This window comes from Trachypithecus francoisi, unplaced genomic scaffold (genome assembly GCF_009764315.1).
Source record: "Trachypithecus francoisi isolate TF-2019V2 unplaced genomic scaffold, Tfra_2.0 Lachesis_group11, whole genome shotgun sequence".
NCBI lineage: Eukaryota > Metazoa > Chordata > Mammalia > Primates > Cercopithecidae > Trachypithecus > Trachypithecus francoisi.
In genome coordinates this window covers 24389798-24407667 of record NW_022681456.1, presented here as the reverse complement: position 1 = coordinate 24407667, position 17870 = coordinate 24389798, and the positions used below count along the sequence as shown (strand labels likewise).

The following is a 17870-nucleotide window of genomic DNA, read 5'->3' as shown; positions in this document are numbered from 1 at the left end:
TAAGCTTTCAGATGAGACTACAGACCCTGGGCCAATGCCTTGATTGCAGCCAGTCACATGAAATATGCTGAAGTAAAACACCCAGAGAAGCCACAGCAACTGTGAGATCATAAGTATACATTGTTTTAAGCCACTACATTTTCAGGATAATTTGTTACCTGGCAATAGAAAACTAACCCAGGCACCAGCAGGAGCCTCAGTGGTGGCATTCACTGAATCCAGGAAACAGAATGCCTGGGTTCTAATGCCTCATTTTGTCTTTAACTTGCCATGTGGTCTTGGACTAGTCCCTTACCTTCTCTGAGCCTCATTTTCTTCATCTATAAACGGGCCTAAAAAACAACACATTCTACCTCAGTAGAGGCAGTATAGCATAGTGCTTATTAGTAATAATAATAATTGAATTTGAGCGAAGCATTTTTACATCTTTTTTTTTTTGAGACAGAGCCTTGCTCTGTCACCCAGGCTTGGGTACAGTGGTGTGTGCAATATCAGCTTATTGCAATCTCTGTCTCCTGGGTTCAAGCGATTCTTGTGCCTCAGCCTCCTGAGTAGCTGGGACTACAGATGCACACCATTATGCCCAGCTAACTTTTGCAGTTTTAGTAGAGATGGAGTTTCACCATGTTGGCCAGGCTGCTCTCGAACTCCTGACCTCAGGTGATCTGCCCGCCTTGGCCTCCCAAATCTCCAGGATTACAGGTGTGAGCCACCACACCCGGCCCCATTTTTACAACCATAATCTTGTTTAGTCATCAAAACGATCCTCTAAAATAAATGCTATTAATTTATCAAATAGCATTTTTCCACAGTTATTCAGCCAATGAGAGCCTACTGTGTGTCAGGAACTGTTCTTGGAGGTTGGGACACATCAGTGAACAAAATCAAATAAAACAATACACATAGTAAATAAAGAAAGAAGAATCTGAGTTTCAGAGAGGTAAAATCACAGAAATGGTGACTGCTTCCAGTTCCAGAAATGTCATGTAATGTGACTTTCTTAACGTCACAGAAATGGAGATTGCAAATGCTGAGTTTAACTTCTGAGCCTTGGTTCTTACCTACTAAGCTATGTGGGGAAAGGGTTTTAGAGGAAAGACAGACAGTGTAGTATGGGACTGAAGACTATGAATTCTAGGGTGGGAGCCCAGCTCTCAGCCCTGCCTGCTGTGGAGTACTCAGTATTGTAGTTGGGTTTTCCCAGAAGCAAACCCTGGGACAAGGATGCCAGTGCAAGGCATCAACTTGGGAGGTAATCCAAGAAAGGACCAGCAGCAGAGTGGGGAAGTAAATTTGGGAAGGGAATGCAACTAACAAAAGGTGGGTACCAAGCAAGTTATTACTGTGGGCAATTGGAGCTGAATTACACTGGGGGACTCAAATCCAGTGTAGAACATGTGCCTTGGAGTTTTCCTGCTGATGGGCAAGAATGCTGGGGTATTTGTCCACCAAATCCCACAGTATTGTTCAAAGGCTGCTCCCAGGTGCTAACTCCTTGGCACTTCCAGCTGCCTTGCCTGCTTTAGATACAGAGACTTCTCGTTCCTTCTGAGATCATCTTCAGGCACATAATCCTGGCAGTTGCAAGTTGCGGGAACAGTTTCTGCTACACTGGGCAAATTATGTCACCACTCTGAGCCTCAGTTTCTTCAGTTGTAAAATGGGAATAACTAAACGACTTCACAAGATTAAATGAGATTGCATCTGTAAGACATTTAACACAGGCCTTGGCATACCATAGGTGCTCAATAAGTACTAGATGTTATTGTAGTTTTAATAATTATTCCTCTTAAAAGAAAAAAAAGATAGATCACCTTTGCATCACATGCTTGTCTGGATTTTTGACACTCTACTGTTCCTTTCCAGTGTGCCTGGTGTTGGAGGATGATTCTCCATGGGTTTCTCATATTTCTACACATCTTATGAGCAGAGGAACCAGCTGCCCTGTTGGTCCAGGCTACCGTGTCAGAGTTGTTTGTATAGCAAACAACCTTGGAAGATACAGATACCGTTTCCCTCTGGAGCAAAGGGCAGGTTTGCTTATTGTCCAATATAATAAAGATGATGTCTCCCTTAGGGAGGTTTCTGGCAGGCCATTATAAAATATTTGGGTTCCCTAAGCTTGGGGTTCCCCAGCTGTGTTGTAAATCCATTGCATGTGTAGCCTCCACCTGGGTCCTTCCTCATCATCCCTGTGGGACTTGGGGGCAAGGGAAACAGTCACCAAGGTACTACTCAAGCTGCTTGCTATAATAGTCTTTTGTCTCTGACCCAGAAGTCTCATGTCTTCCACCAGCATGCATGAAACTGGGCAGCTTAACTTGACAGCCTTCAAGTAGGGTAACATCTCAGCCCCTTCACAGTTCTTGACAACTTATAGTTAACAATTGAAAAACAAAGTCCCTCGCTGACTAAAAATGGGATTTGCTTCCAGGTAGAGCAGACAGAGCCACTGGCTGAACAATTGCCATATTCCCAGGCTTGCCTGACACAGCTTCACCTTGCACAGGTCCCTCACCTGGAAACTCAGAGAGGGTGGTCCACAGTAAGTCCATGTAATCCTCCTCACTCAGGTACTCGCAGGCCAGGCTGCATTTTGCCTCTACTGCCTTCTTACGACTGGAGACTGGGGTTGGGAGACAGAAAGAGAAGGGGAGTCATATACAGAGTCTGGAATCACACCTTCCTGCTCCCCATACCTCCTTCCCTGGGATGATCCAGTTTAGATGCCATAGAAAGAGCCCAGACTCAGAGACAGACATATTCAGGTTTAAATACCAAGCAGCAGTGCTCCAGCTTCATATCTCTAAGTGTGAGTTTCCTCATAAAACTGGGGTAAATAAAAGCACCATGCAAAGGGATTGAGAGAATGAAAGTGGGCTATGCATATGAATGTGCTTAGCCCAGAATTGGCATGTAGTAGGCACTTTAGTGGCAGACAGACTCTAGGGTGGCCCCCATGATCCCCGCTTCCTGGTAGTCATATTCTTGTGTAATCCCCTCCCCTTCATTGTGTAGGTGGGGCCTGTCACTTGCTTCTAGCCAATTTAGTACAGCAGAGGTGACAGAATGTACGTGATTGCATTCCATAAGACTGAAATGTCCATCATGCAGGACTGTCTCTTATGCTTTTCCTTGATGACTGTGAACGAGCAAGTGGCCATGTGGTTGGCCTATGTGGTGACAAGGAGCCGAGGGCAGCCTCTAGTTGCTGAGGGCAGCCTCAGCAGACAGCCAGCAAGAATCTGAAGCTCTCAGTCCTACAACCACAAGGAATTGAATGCTACCAACAACCAACATAGGTGGGGTGGTAGGTCTTTCCACAGTTGAGCTTCCAGATGAGAACCCAGTCATCCAGTCCTGGCTATGCCTTGATTGCAGCCTGGCAAAGGACCCTGCTAAGTTGTGTCCAGACTCCTGACCTACAGAAGCTATGAGATGATAGGTGTGTGCTCTCTCAGGTCACTAAGAAACAATACACATTTATCATCTCATAGTTTCTGTATGTCAGGAATTTGTGGTAATGCTGTTATGCAGCAATAAATAACTAATACATGCTTATCACCTGTTCCTGTCCCTCACCATCCACCGCTAACCTTTTTATTGAAAGTGAGTTGGAGCGGAACCCAGTGGCCAAAGAGGTGATGGAAACAAGATCTCATCCCTGGTCCAGGCAGAGTTAATAAAGAAGGATGAATGCTACGTTGCTCCCTTCCTGACCTTGCTTTACTCTCAAACTATGGGACTACTCTCCTAAAGACAGAGGTGCAATGGTCTGAAATGTGTCCCTCCAAAATTCATGTTGAAACTTAATCTCCATTGTGTTGGTATTGAGAGGTAGGGACTTTGGGGAAGTGATTAAGTCAAGAAGCCTCTTCCGTCATGAATAGGATTAGTGTCCTCATTAAAATGGTTGAAGGGTGCTCGCCAGCCCTTATGCCATCTGAGGACACAGTGTTTGCCCCTTTTATCATGTGAGGATGCCACAAGAAGATGCTGTCTATAAAGCAGAGAGCTGTCACCAGACGCTGAATGTAAAGCGCCTTGATCTTGGACTTCCCAGCCCCCAGGACCAACATAAATAAATTCCGTTGTTTCTAAGTCACCCAGTCTAAGGTATTTTGTTATAGCAGTCAAAATCGATTCATACACCCTATCTGAACCAACCATTTAACAGGTAAGACTCAGAGAGGGTGAGGGTCCCCCAAAGTTGCTCCACCTACACCTTCACCATCTCAGGTGTGGCATCTCCATCCTTCCAGTTGCTCAGGCAGAAAGCCCTGGAGGTGTCCTCGACTCTTCTTTTTTTATTAAACCCTATGGACAACCCATCAGCTGTTCAACCTTCAAAATACATTAGAATAGGATTGGCCACATCTCATCACTGCTGAGACAGAGCAGGGACCACATCTCAGGAGGCTTCTGCCCACCCCCACCCCAAACATGGAAATAAAGGAAAATCTTGAGTCTCTTCAAGAGAAATACTAGGCACATAGCTAGCCTTGAGAAGTAACTGAATAACTTAATAAACAGGAAGGTAAAAATACCTTAAAATAATAGCCACCCAAGGAGGTTAGAACCACAGATGTTTGGTTCCCTATGGAAACTAAAGATAACATCTTAACATATGTCCCTGAGTTGGTTTCAGAAACCCAGAACCCACGAAATGGAAAATGCTGACCACCACTGAGTAGACCTCAGATAAGGGAGAACTGAGGACCCAGCTCTGACCACTGACCTTGATTATAAATCTTTTCCTGAGGGGCCTAGAGAGAGTCACGCCCAAAGGCCAAACCTTAACATTCCTTCCTGCTGACCTCAAGTTTTTGAAAAAGCCTCCCTTTTTTACCAATTACAAATCAAAGAATCTCTAAATCCACCTGTAAGGCCCCTTGATCTTCAAGATATCCCAATTTCAGGGTCCAAACCAAGGTATAGTTTCCATGGATTGACCTATGATTTTGTCTGTAACTTCTACTTTCCTAAAATGTACCCCTGCCTTTAAAAACCCTTGCTTGTAAGCCATCCAGGAGGTGGATCTTCAGTGTGAACTGCCTGTTTCTCCTTGCTTGGCACCCTGCAAATAAACGTCCTCCTTTCTCCCACTGCAAACTTCAGTATAGATGTTTGGCTTTACCATGCTAGGTGAGCAGACCTAGGTTCAGTTCAGTAATACTGCTGCCATCTTGGTCTGAGTCATCATCAACCATCCTCTCTCATGTGGATTACCAAAATAACCTTCCAACTAGTCTACCTGCTTCTATGCTTGTACTCACTTTCTCCCCTGACCTCCCCACCTAGCCATGGTCTATTTCCAACACGTCAGTCAAAGGGATCCTTTTTAAACCTAAGTCAAATCACTGTCATTCCGCTTAAAACTCTGCAGTGACCTCCCATGACACACACAGTAAAAGCCAAAGTGCTTCAAACATCTCTAAGGCCCTATATTATCTGGCAGTCAACACATCCTTGATCCCACCTTCTACTTCTTCCTCTGTTGCTTCACTCACTCTACTCCAGCACACAGGTCTCCTTGCTGTTCCTTCGGCAAGTAAGGCATGCGCTTGCCTCAGTATCTTCACACTGGCTGCTCTCTCTTCCTGGATTGCCCTTTATCCCTCCCCATGATGAATTTCCTCACTTCCTTCAAGTCTTTCTTTGAATTTCACCTTCTCATTGAGACCATCCTATTTAAAACTTAACTCTAACCACTGCCTCTTTCTCTGCCCTACATTCCTGACCTATTTTTTTTTTTTTTTTGAGATAGGGTCTCACTTTGTCACCCAGGCTGGAGTGCAGTGGCACAATCACTGCTCACTGCAGCCTTGAACTCCTGGGCTCAACCAATCCTGCCACTTCAGCCTCCCGAATAGCTGGGACCACAGGCACACACCACCAGGCCCAGCTAATTATTGTATTTTTTGTAGAGATGGGGATTTGCCACATTGCCCAGGTTGGTCTCGAACTCCTAGCCTCAAACAATCCTCCCTCCTCAGCCTCCCAGTTGCTGGTATTACAGGTGTGAGCCACCACACCTGGGCTTGTTGCCATCTTTATGTTCATGAGTGCCCAATGTTTAGCTCCCACTTATAAGTAAGAACATGTTGTATTTGGTTTTCTGTTCTTGTGTTAATTTGCTTAGGGTAATGGCCTCCAGCTGCCTCCATGCTGCTGCAAAGGTATGATTTTGTTCTTTTTTGTGGCTGTGTAGTATTTCATGGTGTACAGGTACCATATTTTCTTAATTCAATCCACAAAAATATGGAATGCTTCATGAATTTGCATGTAATCCTTGTGTGGGGTCCATGCTAATTTTCTCTGTATTGTTCTAATTTTAGTATATGTGCTGCTGAAGTGAGTGTGTGTGAAAGCCTTTGAAACAGGCAAAAATGTCTTGTAGTTATACCTTTATAGGTTATCTTCACTTGTCATTGTCTTTGAGCTATGTTGTAGAAAAATGATAGTAACGTAAATGATTCTTTTATTCATACATAGAAATGCAAATAGAGCGTGGTGGTGATGCAATTGGCTGCCCTATATATATTGACCAGTTTTGCCTCTAATTGTAAATTCATTTCAGCATTTCTGAGTGCCTGTATATGTATTTGCTTTGACTTCTCCTTTGAACCAGTTGCACCCTCTTACTGGTGTCAGTAGACAATTCTCTTTGGGTCTCTGGCATTTCTGCATGTTTTGAAAAGAGGCACTGATTACCTTTGTTCTGGACTATATTTTCAAGGATATTTGTTTAGCAAACAGCCTTGGAAGAAAGAGAATGTCTCCCCTTGGCACAAAGAGTAGTTTGCTTATGGCTTTCAAAGATAGACTGTCTCTCTCTGGAGCAAAGGACAGACATGCTTACTGTCTAGTATAAAAGATCGGGGTTCTCTAAGCTTAGGGTTCTTCTCTTGTTACACAACTCAATACTTTTGTAGGTATTGCCTGCCCCTCTTCGTGTTACCCGGGGATTGGGGGCTTAAGGAACTGGTGTAGGAAAATGCTGATACCCTGGCTACTGCAATTGCTATGAGTAATATGGTCCTTTGTCTCTGACCCGGGAGTGTTGTGTCTTCTGCTAGCACCTGTGGGAACTGTGAAAGGCTAACTTGTCAACTTGCAAATAGGTCAAACTCAGACTTTTAGTAATTCTTAATTGATTCATTTATTAATTAATGAGTTAATTGAAATTTTTGTCATGTATTAATTTTGTATTTGTATGAGAGGCATGATTTTACCTTTCATTTAGAATTTTTCCTTTAACTCATCTATCACCTTGTAATATACTATATAATTTCTCATTATGCTATTATCTCCCCTTTCCCCCAAATATAAGCCCACAGGACAGAAATATTTGTCTTTTATTATTAGAATTCACTGATGTATTCTAATGACAAAGACTCTCTGTCTTTTTTTTTTTTTTTTTTTGAGAGAGGGTCTCATTCTGTTGCCCAGGCTGGAGCAGGATTGTGCAGTGGCACAATTTTCGCTCACTGCAACCCTCCACCCCTGCAGGCTCAAGTGATCCTTCCACTTTAGCCTCCTGAGTAGCTGGGACCACAGGCACACGTCACCACTTCGTCAGGCTACTTTTTTGTATTTTTTATAGAGATGGGGTCTTATCATGTTGCCCAGGCCGGTCTTGAACTCCTAAGCTCAAGTGATTCACCTGCCTCGGCCTCCCAAAGTGCTGGGATTAAAGGCATGAGCCCCCATGCTCAGCTGACAAAAACTCTTTTTCTGAGAGACAGAGTCTCACACTGTCGCCCAGGTTGGAGAGCAGTGGTGCAATCTCACTGCAACCTCTGCCTCCTGGATAGAAGCAGTTCTCCTGCCTCAGCCTCCCAAGTAACTGGAATTACAGGCACATGCCACCGAGCCTGGCTACTTTTTGTATTTTAGTAGAGATGGGTTTCACCATTTTGGCCAGGCTAGTCTCGAACTCCTGACCTCAAGTGGGCCGGGCTGGTCTCAAACTCCTGACCTCAAGTAGTCCGCCTGCCTCGGCCTCCCAAAGTGCTGGGATTACAGGTGTGAACCACCAGGTGCAGCCAAACCCCACACCCTCCCCCTGCCCCTGCCGCCCTTTTAACCAAACTTTTGTCAGGCTCCTCTGAGTCTTTTAAAAAATTCATCCTCACCTTTGGACTCCATCTAGTTTTGACAAGATACTGCTGAATCAGTCTAGCGAAAATGCACACCTTTGATATTTTTGATACAGTTCCTCACACCTCACCTTTGATATTTTATCACCCTGGCCTGTGATGGGGTTCAGGACATGCCAACCCCCAAATATGGCACCTTGGCATATTGAATATTTTAATCCAAAATAATTGGAGAAACAGCATGTGGAGAAGGGGCCTCTGACCTTCCTTTGCCCCTCACCCCGAAGCAGGTCATAAAACCCAGACGGATTTTCTGGCTTTTTTTTTTTTTTTTTTTTTTGAGACAGAGTCTCACTCTGTCACCCAGGCTGGAGTGCAGTGGTGCAATCTCGTCTCACTGCAACCTCCGCTTCTCAGTCTCAAGCGATCCTCCCAGTTCAGCCTCCCAAGTAGCTGGGACCACAGATGCATGCCACCAAGCTCAGCTCAGTTTTTGTAGTTTTGATAGAGACAGGGTTTCAACATGTTGCCCAGGCTGGTCTCGAACTCCTGAGTTCAAGAAATCTGCTCGCTTCAACCTCTCAGAGTGCTGGGATTACAGGCATGAGCCATCATGCCCGGCAATTTCATGACTTTGTTTCGAAGCAGATCATAAAACCCTCAGGTGAGAGGTGCCCTGCCTATACCCAGAGAAGAAGAACACCCTTATCTCCAAAGACACACAGACAGAAAAGAATCTGAACAGGGCTTGCTGACTTTCCCCTAGTTTGTTACCACTAGGTCACACTCTTCATCCTGTCATATTTCTCTACGACTCTCCACTGTTCATCAAATCTAGCACAAAAATACTCAGGCTTAACCATTTCTCCAGGTCTTCATTTCCTTATGAAGGCTCCTATGCCACATCAAACTTAGATGAAATACGTTCATATGCTTTTCTTTATCTGTCTTTTGTTATATGGGCCTCAGTCATAAAGCCAGGATGAATAGAAGGAAAGATATGCTTCCTCCCCATACTTGCCTTTAGCAATAAACCTATTTATTTATTTATTTATTTTAGAGACAGGGCCTCGCTCTGTTGCCCAGGCTGGAATGCAGTGGTGTGATCACAGCTCACTGCAGCTTTGACTTACCCGGGCCCAGGCGACTCGCCTGCCTCAGCCTCCTAAGTAGCTGGGACCACAGGCATGCTAATTTTTTCTACAATTTGTACAGATGGGGTCTCACTATGTTGCCCAGGCTGGTCTCGAACTTCTGAGTATAAGCAATTCTCCCCCTTTTGCCTCCCAAAGTGCTGGAATTACAGGTGTGAGCCCGGCCCAGCAATAATCCTATCAAGTCAGTTTAACCAGAAACCATCTTATCTTTGACATTTCCTCTTAGTAATTTTCCATTTTCCATCTCACTCCCCCACCCTGCTCCCTGGCTATAAATCCCCACTTTGAATACCTGCGTATACAGAAAGGAGCCCAGTTCTATACTGAGGTCTCTCTTCTCCTATTGCAATTGTTACTAAATGAAATTTTCCTTCACTTCTGTCCACCTCTGGCTTTCTTGGACACTGACACATAGACTAGTACCTGGCATGTAGAAAATACATACTAAGTAAATGACTTGCCCAAAGTGACACAGGTACTTGGTGCCGGAACCCACGTCTCCTAATTTCCAGCTGTGGGCTTGTTCTACAGTTTTATTTCCCCACCCAGGTACAAGAGAGAGCTTTTCAACAGGGGTCAGCAAACTCTGGCTGAATTTGGTCCCTCGCCTGCTTTTCCTGACCTATGTGCTAAAAATGTTTTTTTTTTCAAATGATTTTTAGAAATTAAAAGAAGAAGAAATAATGAGGCATAAAAATGACACAAAATTCAAATTTGCATGGAAACACAAGTAATGCTTGTTCATTTATATTTTTAAGAGAAAGACCTTGGATAAATTGAATGTAACAGAGTTTAACTGAACAAAGAGTAAATCATGAATCAGGCATCCCCCAAGCCAGAATAGAGTCAGAGACAGACTGGTGCTGCCAAGTGTTCAAAGGTTTACGGACAGAAACAGGAAAGTGACAGAAAACGGAAGTGAGATACAGAAACTGCTGGACTGGTTATAGCTCAGTGTTTGCCTTATTTGAACAGTTGATTGCTTTTTTTTTTTTTTTTTTTGAGACGGAGTCTCGCTCTGCCGCCCCGGCTGGAGTGTAGTGGCTGGATCTCAGCTCACTGCAAGCTCCGCCTCCCGGGTTCACGCCATTCTCCTGCCTCAGCCTCCCGAGTAGCTGGGACTACAGGCGCCCGCCACGTCGCCCAGCTAGTTTTTTGTATTTTTTTTTTTTAGTAGAGACGGGGTTTCACCGTGTTAGCCAGGGTGGTCTCGATCTCCTGACCTCGTGATCCGCCCGTCTCGGCCTCCCAAAGTGCTGGGATTACAGGCTTGAGCCACCGCGCCTGGCCTCTTTTTTTTTTTTTTTTTTAAAGACAGAACCTCGCTCTGTTGCCCAGGCTGGAGTGCAGTGGCGCCATCTCGGCTCACTGCGCCCTCTGCCTCCCCAGTCAAGCAATTCTGCCTCAGCTTCCCGAGTAGCTGGGATTATAGGCACGTGCCACCACGCTCGGGTAATTTTTGTATTTTTAGTAGAGATGTGGTTTCACCATATTGGCGAGGCTGGTCTTCAACTCCTGACCTCAGGTGATCCTCCCACCTCGGCTCCCGAAGTCCTGGGATTACAGGCATGAGCCACCATGCCTGGCCAGTTGACTGCTTTTGAGGGGCGGAAATCAGCGATTGGCACAAGAGTAGATTACAGTCTGTTCACACATCAGTTAGGTTTCCCTTCACTATGAATGGAGAAACCTTTAGACTGAACTTAAAATATGCAAGGAGGCAGCTTTAGGTTAGACTTAAATTAACAATATACCGTCCACCGTTGTCCTGCTACAAACAACAGAGTTGTATGGCCTGCAAAGCCTAAAATATTTACTACCTGACCTTTTATAGAAAAAGGTTGCTAACTCCCATTTCACGACATTCCCCTGAATCCTTAGTTTAAGCACTAGGATGCTTAGCTTAAGCATTCTGCTCTTAGGAGATGCAATCTGTGCTCAATCAATACCAAACCCTATGATTGACTCTACAATCGAAGCACATCAGCAAACATTTAACACAGACTCTCCCACAATCCCACAGCGAGATGGGACTCCACTACCTCACTCAGTCCTTACACCAATAAACTATTCGCTGTGATTGTAGAGGCCTAATATAAAAGATAATTGGGCAAACCCTGAACACAAGCAGGAACTTGATTCTTTTAGCCTCTAACCTGAGTTCAATGCTGAGAATTTAGTGTTATCTTAAAAGTCAGAATGGCTTAAAAGTACAGGCATGAATAAGCATATAGACTTTCCTTTGCGATGGTTTCTTTTGGTCCAGTGGTTCCCCCTCCAGCTGCACAATAGAATCACCTGGGAGCTTTCAAAACTCACTAACGCTTGGGCTCCACCTGCCCTCCCAAGTCCTGATTCAATGGGTCTGGGTATTGTTTAAAAGCTTCCCGGGTGAGTCTGTTATGTGGCCATGGTGGAGAGCCAACTTGGTCCTCAAACTTAACGTGCACATTACAATTATTGCACAGGATCACATTCATAAAGCTCTGAGTCCTATACTTCGTGAGGGCTCTTTAGGGGATTTGAGATGAAATTTTTATTTATTTATTTTTATTTTTTACACACAGAGTCTCACTCTGTCACCCAGGCTGGATTGCCGAGGCTCAATCACGGCTCACTGCAGCCTGGAACTCCTGGGCTCAGGCAATCCTTCTGCCTCAGCCTCCCAACTAGTAGCTAGGACTACAGGTGCACACCACCATACCCAGCTAATTGTTTAAATTTTTTGTATAGACAGGGTCTTGCCACATTGTCCAGGCTGTTCTTGAACTCCTGGCCTCAAGTGATCCTCCTGCCTCTGCCTCCCAAACCATTAGGATTATGGGTGTGAGACACCATACCCAGCCATAATTTTAACCTATATTAAATTTTCACCTTAAAATACTATTAGGCCCAGGAGGTCAAGGCTGCAGTGAGCTATGATCACACTACTGCTCTCCAGCCTGGGTAACAAAGCAAGACCTCGTCTCAAAAAAAAAAAAAAAAAAAAGAAAAAAATGCTATTAGAAAAAATTAACTGAGAGGCCATTAGTCTGAGACAGCTCCAGTGTTGTGGGGTCCTAGATGAGCAAACTGAAAGCAGCTAAGAGTAACTTAACTGCAAACCAAAAATGAAATCCTAAGCTCCCAATCTGCTGAACGGATCCCTTCTTGGCCAAGGGGACCCCAGAGAAACCTGAAAAGCTGAATTCCGGCCATGATGGGAAGGAGGTTCAGACATACCTCCTTCTTATACCCCCTCCCTTTTAGGGTTTAGGCACAACTGACCAGCATTAACATTAAAACAAAGATCGTAAGACCGACAAAACAGACTCTTCGTGGCAATCAGATACCAAAGTCCAACTTGACTCTAGTAGAACATCACTCGACAGACAGCAGACCCTGAAGGAAATCAAAATATTTTACTCCCAAATATATTTCTTTCTTTTTTTTTTAAATGGAATCTCACTCTGGCGCCCAGGCTGGAGTGCAATGGTGCGATCTCGGCTCACTGCAACCTCTACCTCCTGAGACCAAGCAATTCTCCTGCCTCAGCCTCCTGAGTAGCTGGGATTACAGACACATACCACCACACCCAGCTAATTTTTGTATTTTTAGTGTAGACGGGGTTTTGTCACGTTGGCCAGGCTGGTCTCGAACTCCTGGCCTCAGGTAATCTACCTGCCTCGGCCTCCTAAATTGCGGAGACTACAGGCATGAGCCACCGCGCCTGGCCTGCAACTTTTCAGCCTCTTTTCTATGAATAAATAAATAGATAAATTAACTAACATGCTATTTCTTTTTGCACCTGTAGTCCCAGCTACTTGGGGGGATGAGGTACGAGGATCTCTTGAGCCCAGGAGGTGGAGGCTGCAGTGAGCCATGATTGTGCCACTGCACTCTAGCCTGGGTGAAAGAATGAGACCCTATCTCAATAATAATAATAATAATAGGCCACGCACAGTTGCTCACACCTGTAATCCCAGCACTTTGGAAGGCCGAGGCAGGCAGATCATCTGAGGTCAGGAGTTTGAGACCTGCCTGGCCAACATTGCGAAACCTCATCTCTACCAAAAAAATACAAAAATTAGCCAGGCATGGTGGTGCCACCTGTAATCCCAGCTACTTGGGGGGCTGAGGCAGGAGGTTTGCTTGAACCTGGGAAGCGGAGGCTGCAGTGAGCCGAGATCGAGCCACTGCACTCCAGCCTGGGCAACAGAGTGAGACTCCATCAAAAATAAAAAATAAAATAATACTAACCATAAATAAAATAATAAAAATTTTCAAAAGGAGGATTCACAGCAACCCATGCGAAGGGGCCTAGTTTACCTGAGCTGGCGGACAAGAAAATCTGTTCTGTTTTAATCCTATAAGGAAAGTCACTTTGAAACAACTCATCTGCTTTTTGTTCCCTGTTTCTGTTTTCTTCTGATTCATGAATCGCTGTCTGCTCAGACAAACTCTTCAAAATTGCCTCTGTTTTTCTTTAATGTGTCTTGGTTTATCTTTTTTTTTTTTTTTTTTTTTTTTTTTGAGACGGAGTCTTGCTCTGCCACCCAGGCTGGAGTGCAGTGGCGGGATCTCTGCTCACTGCAAGCTCCGCCTCTCGGGTTTACGCCATTCTCCTGCCTCAGCCTCCCGAGTAGCTGGGACTACAGGCGCCCGCCTCGTCGCCCGGCTAGTTTTTTGTATTTTTAAGTAGAGACAGGGTTTCACCGTATTAGCCAGGATGGTCTCGATCTCCTGACCTCATGATCCGCCCGTCTCGGCCTCCCAAAGTGCTGGGATTACAGGCTTAAGCCACCGCGCCCGGCCTGGTTTATCTTTTAACAGTGCGAACTTCAGAGCCCAAACCCTGACGTAGATGTGGCTCCCCTAAGGTTAGCTCCATCGCGATGACTGTCCAGATTTCTACAGAGTGTCTTGGAAAACACAGAAATAGTAGAAGGCCAAGTCCCTTAAGGGCAGAGCCTGGAGTGGGAGTGTGTGCATGACTGTGTATGTGCCGAGGGTGTGGGAGTAGTTAGCTGGCAAAGACAACCAAGATACTCACTGCTGCAGACATCTCCTGCCTGGAAGAGTTCTGTGGTGAGTAGAACTAACCCGTAGTAAGAGAATGCATTGGAAAACCTGCCAGGAGAAAGCAAGAAAGGTAAAGAAATGATCAGAGGAATGCAAGTCCCCTTTCCCTACCCCCTTGGGAAGGGCCAATGTCTACAGCAGCAGGAACCAGTCTTTGGGCAGCACTGGGATTTTGGGGACTTTACTGGGGACCTTGAGCAAGAAGATGGCAGGTAAAAAAGCATCATGATATGATCAAAGGGAAGTGATCCTGTGTCCTCTGAAAGGCCAAGAACTGTCAGAGGCGTTTGAACCAGAGCACCTCCGTCTTGAATAAGGGTTGGGTAAATGAAGGCTGAGACCTACTGGGCTGCATTCCCAGATGGCTGGGCATTCTAAGTCACAGGATAAGATAGGAGTCGGCCAAAATACAGGTCATACAGACCTTGCTGATAAAGCAGGTTGCAGTAAAGCAGCCAGCTGTGAACCCACCCAAACCAAGATGGTGATGAGAGTGACCTCTGGTCGTCCTCACTGCTACACTCCCACCAGTGCCATTACAGTTTACAAATGCCATGACAACCTCAGGAAGTTACCCTATATGGTCTAAAAAGGGAAGGCATGAATAACCCACCTCTTGTTTAGCATATCATCCAGAAATAACCATAAATATGGGTAACCAGGAGCCCTGGGGGCTGCTCCGCCTATGGAGTAGTCGCTCTTTTATTCCTTTACTGTTTGGACGAACAGAGGCAAGATGGTGCACTTCCGGGTTCTTCTTCACCAACTTTTCCCGCGCGCGCGAAAATGCAGCCAGCACCAAGGGAGGGTGCAGACCAACCGGGCATGCGCCAGGTGACGTCAATTCGAAGAGACCAAGATTTACCTGGTCGCACCTGCGGAACGCCCCCCCCCCGACACGCCCATGCCCCGCCTATTGCCCTCCCACTCCTAGAAAAGCCGCTCCAGATGGACGCCACCGCGGACTTCCCAGCCCCCTCCTGTCGGGATGTCCGGACTGTATCAGGAACCCCGCCCGAGAGCCCCACCGGGGCGACTCTGCCGGCCTCCTTTGCCGGAGGCTGACAGACCTCTCCCCCACACCTTAAGTGACCAAAAATAAATTTGCAGTTTTGCTCCTACCCTTGCCTACCCGCTGGTTCTTTTGTGCCCGCTCTGGTGGTCTTTAGAAAAACAAATCATTTGCTTTCTTAATAAACTTGCTTTCACATTACTCTATGGACTGGTCTTGAATTATTTCTTGCACGAAATACAAAAACCCTCTCTTGGGATCTGAACTGGGACACCTTTCTGGTAACAGAACTATACCAGAGACACAACACCTCCAAGACTGTCTACCCAACTGGCAATAGGGGAAAAATGGGACCTGCCTCTGGAAGAAAACAGTCCCATGATCATCTTTTAGGGCTCTGGGTCAAGTGCGTCAACTTGGACATGTGATTTTTGAATTTCAGAGCAGAATGACACCATTTATTAACTCCTGGCTGACCCAGGAACTAGAATACTCAAGTTTGCAAGACCGGAATATTCTCATCCAGTAGAATAGTTATATGAAAACTCAGTCATAATCAGAAGCCAGTGATGTATTTCCTTAGGTTACAATGTGTGCAAGCAAATTTAGTGACTTTCATAATGCACTAAAATTAGTCTCTAATTAATTGCTTCAGTATTCAAGGAGCGTTGGCCCAACCAAATTACATGTGCTCAAAGGTGGGTATTCTCAGCTCTGACCCCCACCATCCTTTAAAAACATTCTGCAGGCTCACTGAATTGATTGGGCTCTCAGGAATTCGGGGCAGAGCTAGAGGCTGTTCTGTATGTTATCAAAGCTTTTTTCTCCTCTTCCCTGTAATTGACCACCTCGAGGACACTTCCCCATTAATTAGCACCTTTGCTAAATGGTGAACAGAAAAATGAGAACTGGTCAAAAAAGAACATAAAGCCTTAAGCCAAGTCAAGTTTGTTCACTGTTAATGATGTGTACATGAATTGGTGCAAAGAGACTTGAAAGATGACTGCAGCTCCAATTCATTGTGGAGTTTAAGGTGATTACACTCTCCAAATACCACCTCCAACCCACACCTTCCGTTTCCAGCACGCTTCCACTGGTGTTATTTAAGAAAAGGTCCAACAGGACATTAAAAGAATGCCCTTGTTGACCAAATCAGTGGTTCCCAAAATATGTGCCACATGCCACCCCTGTGGTACCCAAGGGGCAATATGGGCTACAGGGAGGACACTGACATAGTATAAATACACACACACACACAAAGACACACATATACACACATACACACACATAAACACACACAGACACACGCATACATACACACACACGCACACATACACATACACTCACAAACACACAGACACATACAGACACGCACACACACAAACACACAGACACATACACACACAAATACACACACAGACACATACACACACGCGCACACACAAACACATACACACACAAACACACAGACACACACACAGACACACACACACACATACACACAGACACACACGCACACACACAAACACACACATACACAGACACACATACACAAACACACGGACACACAGACTCATACACACACAAACACACAAGACACAAACACACGCAGACACACACGCACACACACAAACACACACAGACACATACACAAACACACAGACACACACAAACACACACACAGACACATACACACACAAACACACAAACACACACACACAAACACACATAGACACACACAGACACACACACAGAAACACACATACAGACACACAGACACACACAGACACACACACACACGTGCGTGCACATACACGCACACAGACACACACGCTCACATACACAGACACACACGCACATACACACACACACACACGCACATACACACAGACACACACATACACGTACACACACACACAGACACACACACAAACACATACAGACATGCACGCACATACACACACACAAACACACACAGACACACACACATACACACACACACACACGTATTTTTGAGACAGAGTCTCGCTCTGTTACCCAGGCTGGAGTGCAGTGGTGCAATGTTGGCTCACTGCAGCTTCTGTCTCCTGGGTTCAAGCGGTTCTCATCCCTCAGCCTCCCAAGTAGCTGGGACTACAGTGCCCACCACCACGCCCGGCTAATTTTTGTATTTTGGTAGAGATAGGGTTATGCCATGTTGGTCAGGCTGGTCTCAAACTCCTGACCTCAGGTGATCCACCTGCCTCAGCCTCCCATAGTGCTGGGATTACAGGCATGAGCCACCACACCGGCCCACATAGCAGAAATATTCAATCGTATTGGGAAAGAAAAATTCCCTTTTAAGTTTACTTTCAATTCTTTCAATCATTTTAAATTATATCCCAGTCTCACTTATGTGCTAATGAGTCCTTAACACCTCCCCTTTCCTGTCTCTTTTTTGTTTTTGTTTTGAGACAGGATCTCACTCTCTTGCCTAGGCTGGAGTACAGTGGCATGATCACAGCTCATTGCAGCCTCGACCTCCTGGGCTAAAGTGAT

General features: G+C 45.4%; 1 protein-coding gene and 1 non-coding gene across 4 annotated transcripts in view; both read right to left on the bottom strand.

Moving 5' to 3' along the window:
* SVOP (SV2 related protein) overlaps positions 1–17870 on the bottom strand; it is a 112202-nt gene that overhangs the window by 11900 nt on the left and 82432 nt on the right. For 2 of the 3 annotated variants that reach the window (XM_033220723.1, XM_033220722.1), the window contains exon 11: positions 14292–14368. In XM_033220723.1, coding sequence (XP_033076614.1) covers positions 14292–14368 — 77 coding nt within the window. Of the gene's footprint in view, positions 1–2518; positions 2627–14291; positions 14369–17870 lie in introns of all 3 variants that reach the window. The other variant, XM_033220721.1, reaches the window with a different exon arrangement.
* Positions 6256–6358, bottom strand: LOC117091158. The gene has a single exon (XR_004440278.1). It is a non-coding gene; the product is annotated as a U6 spliceosomal RNA (small nuclear RNA).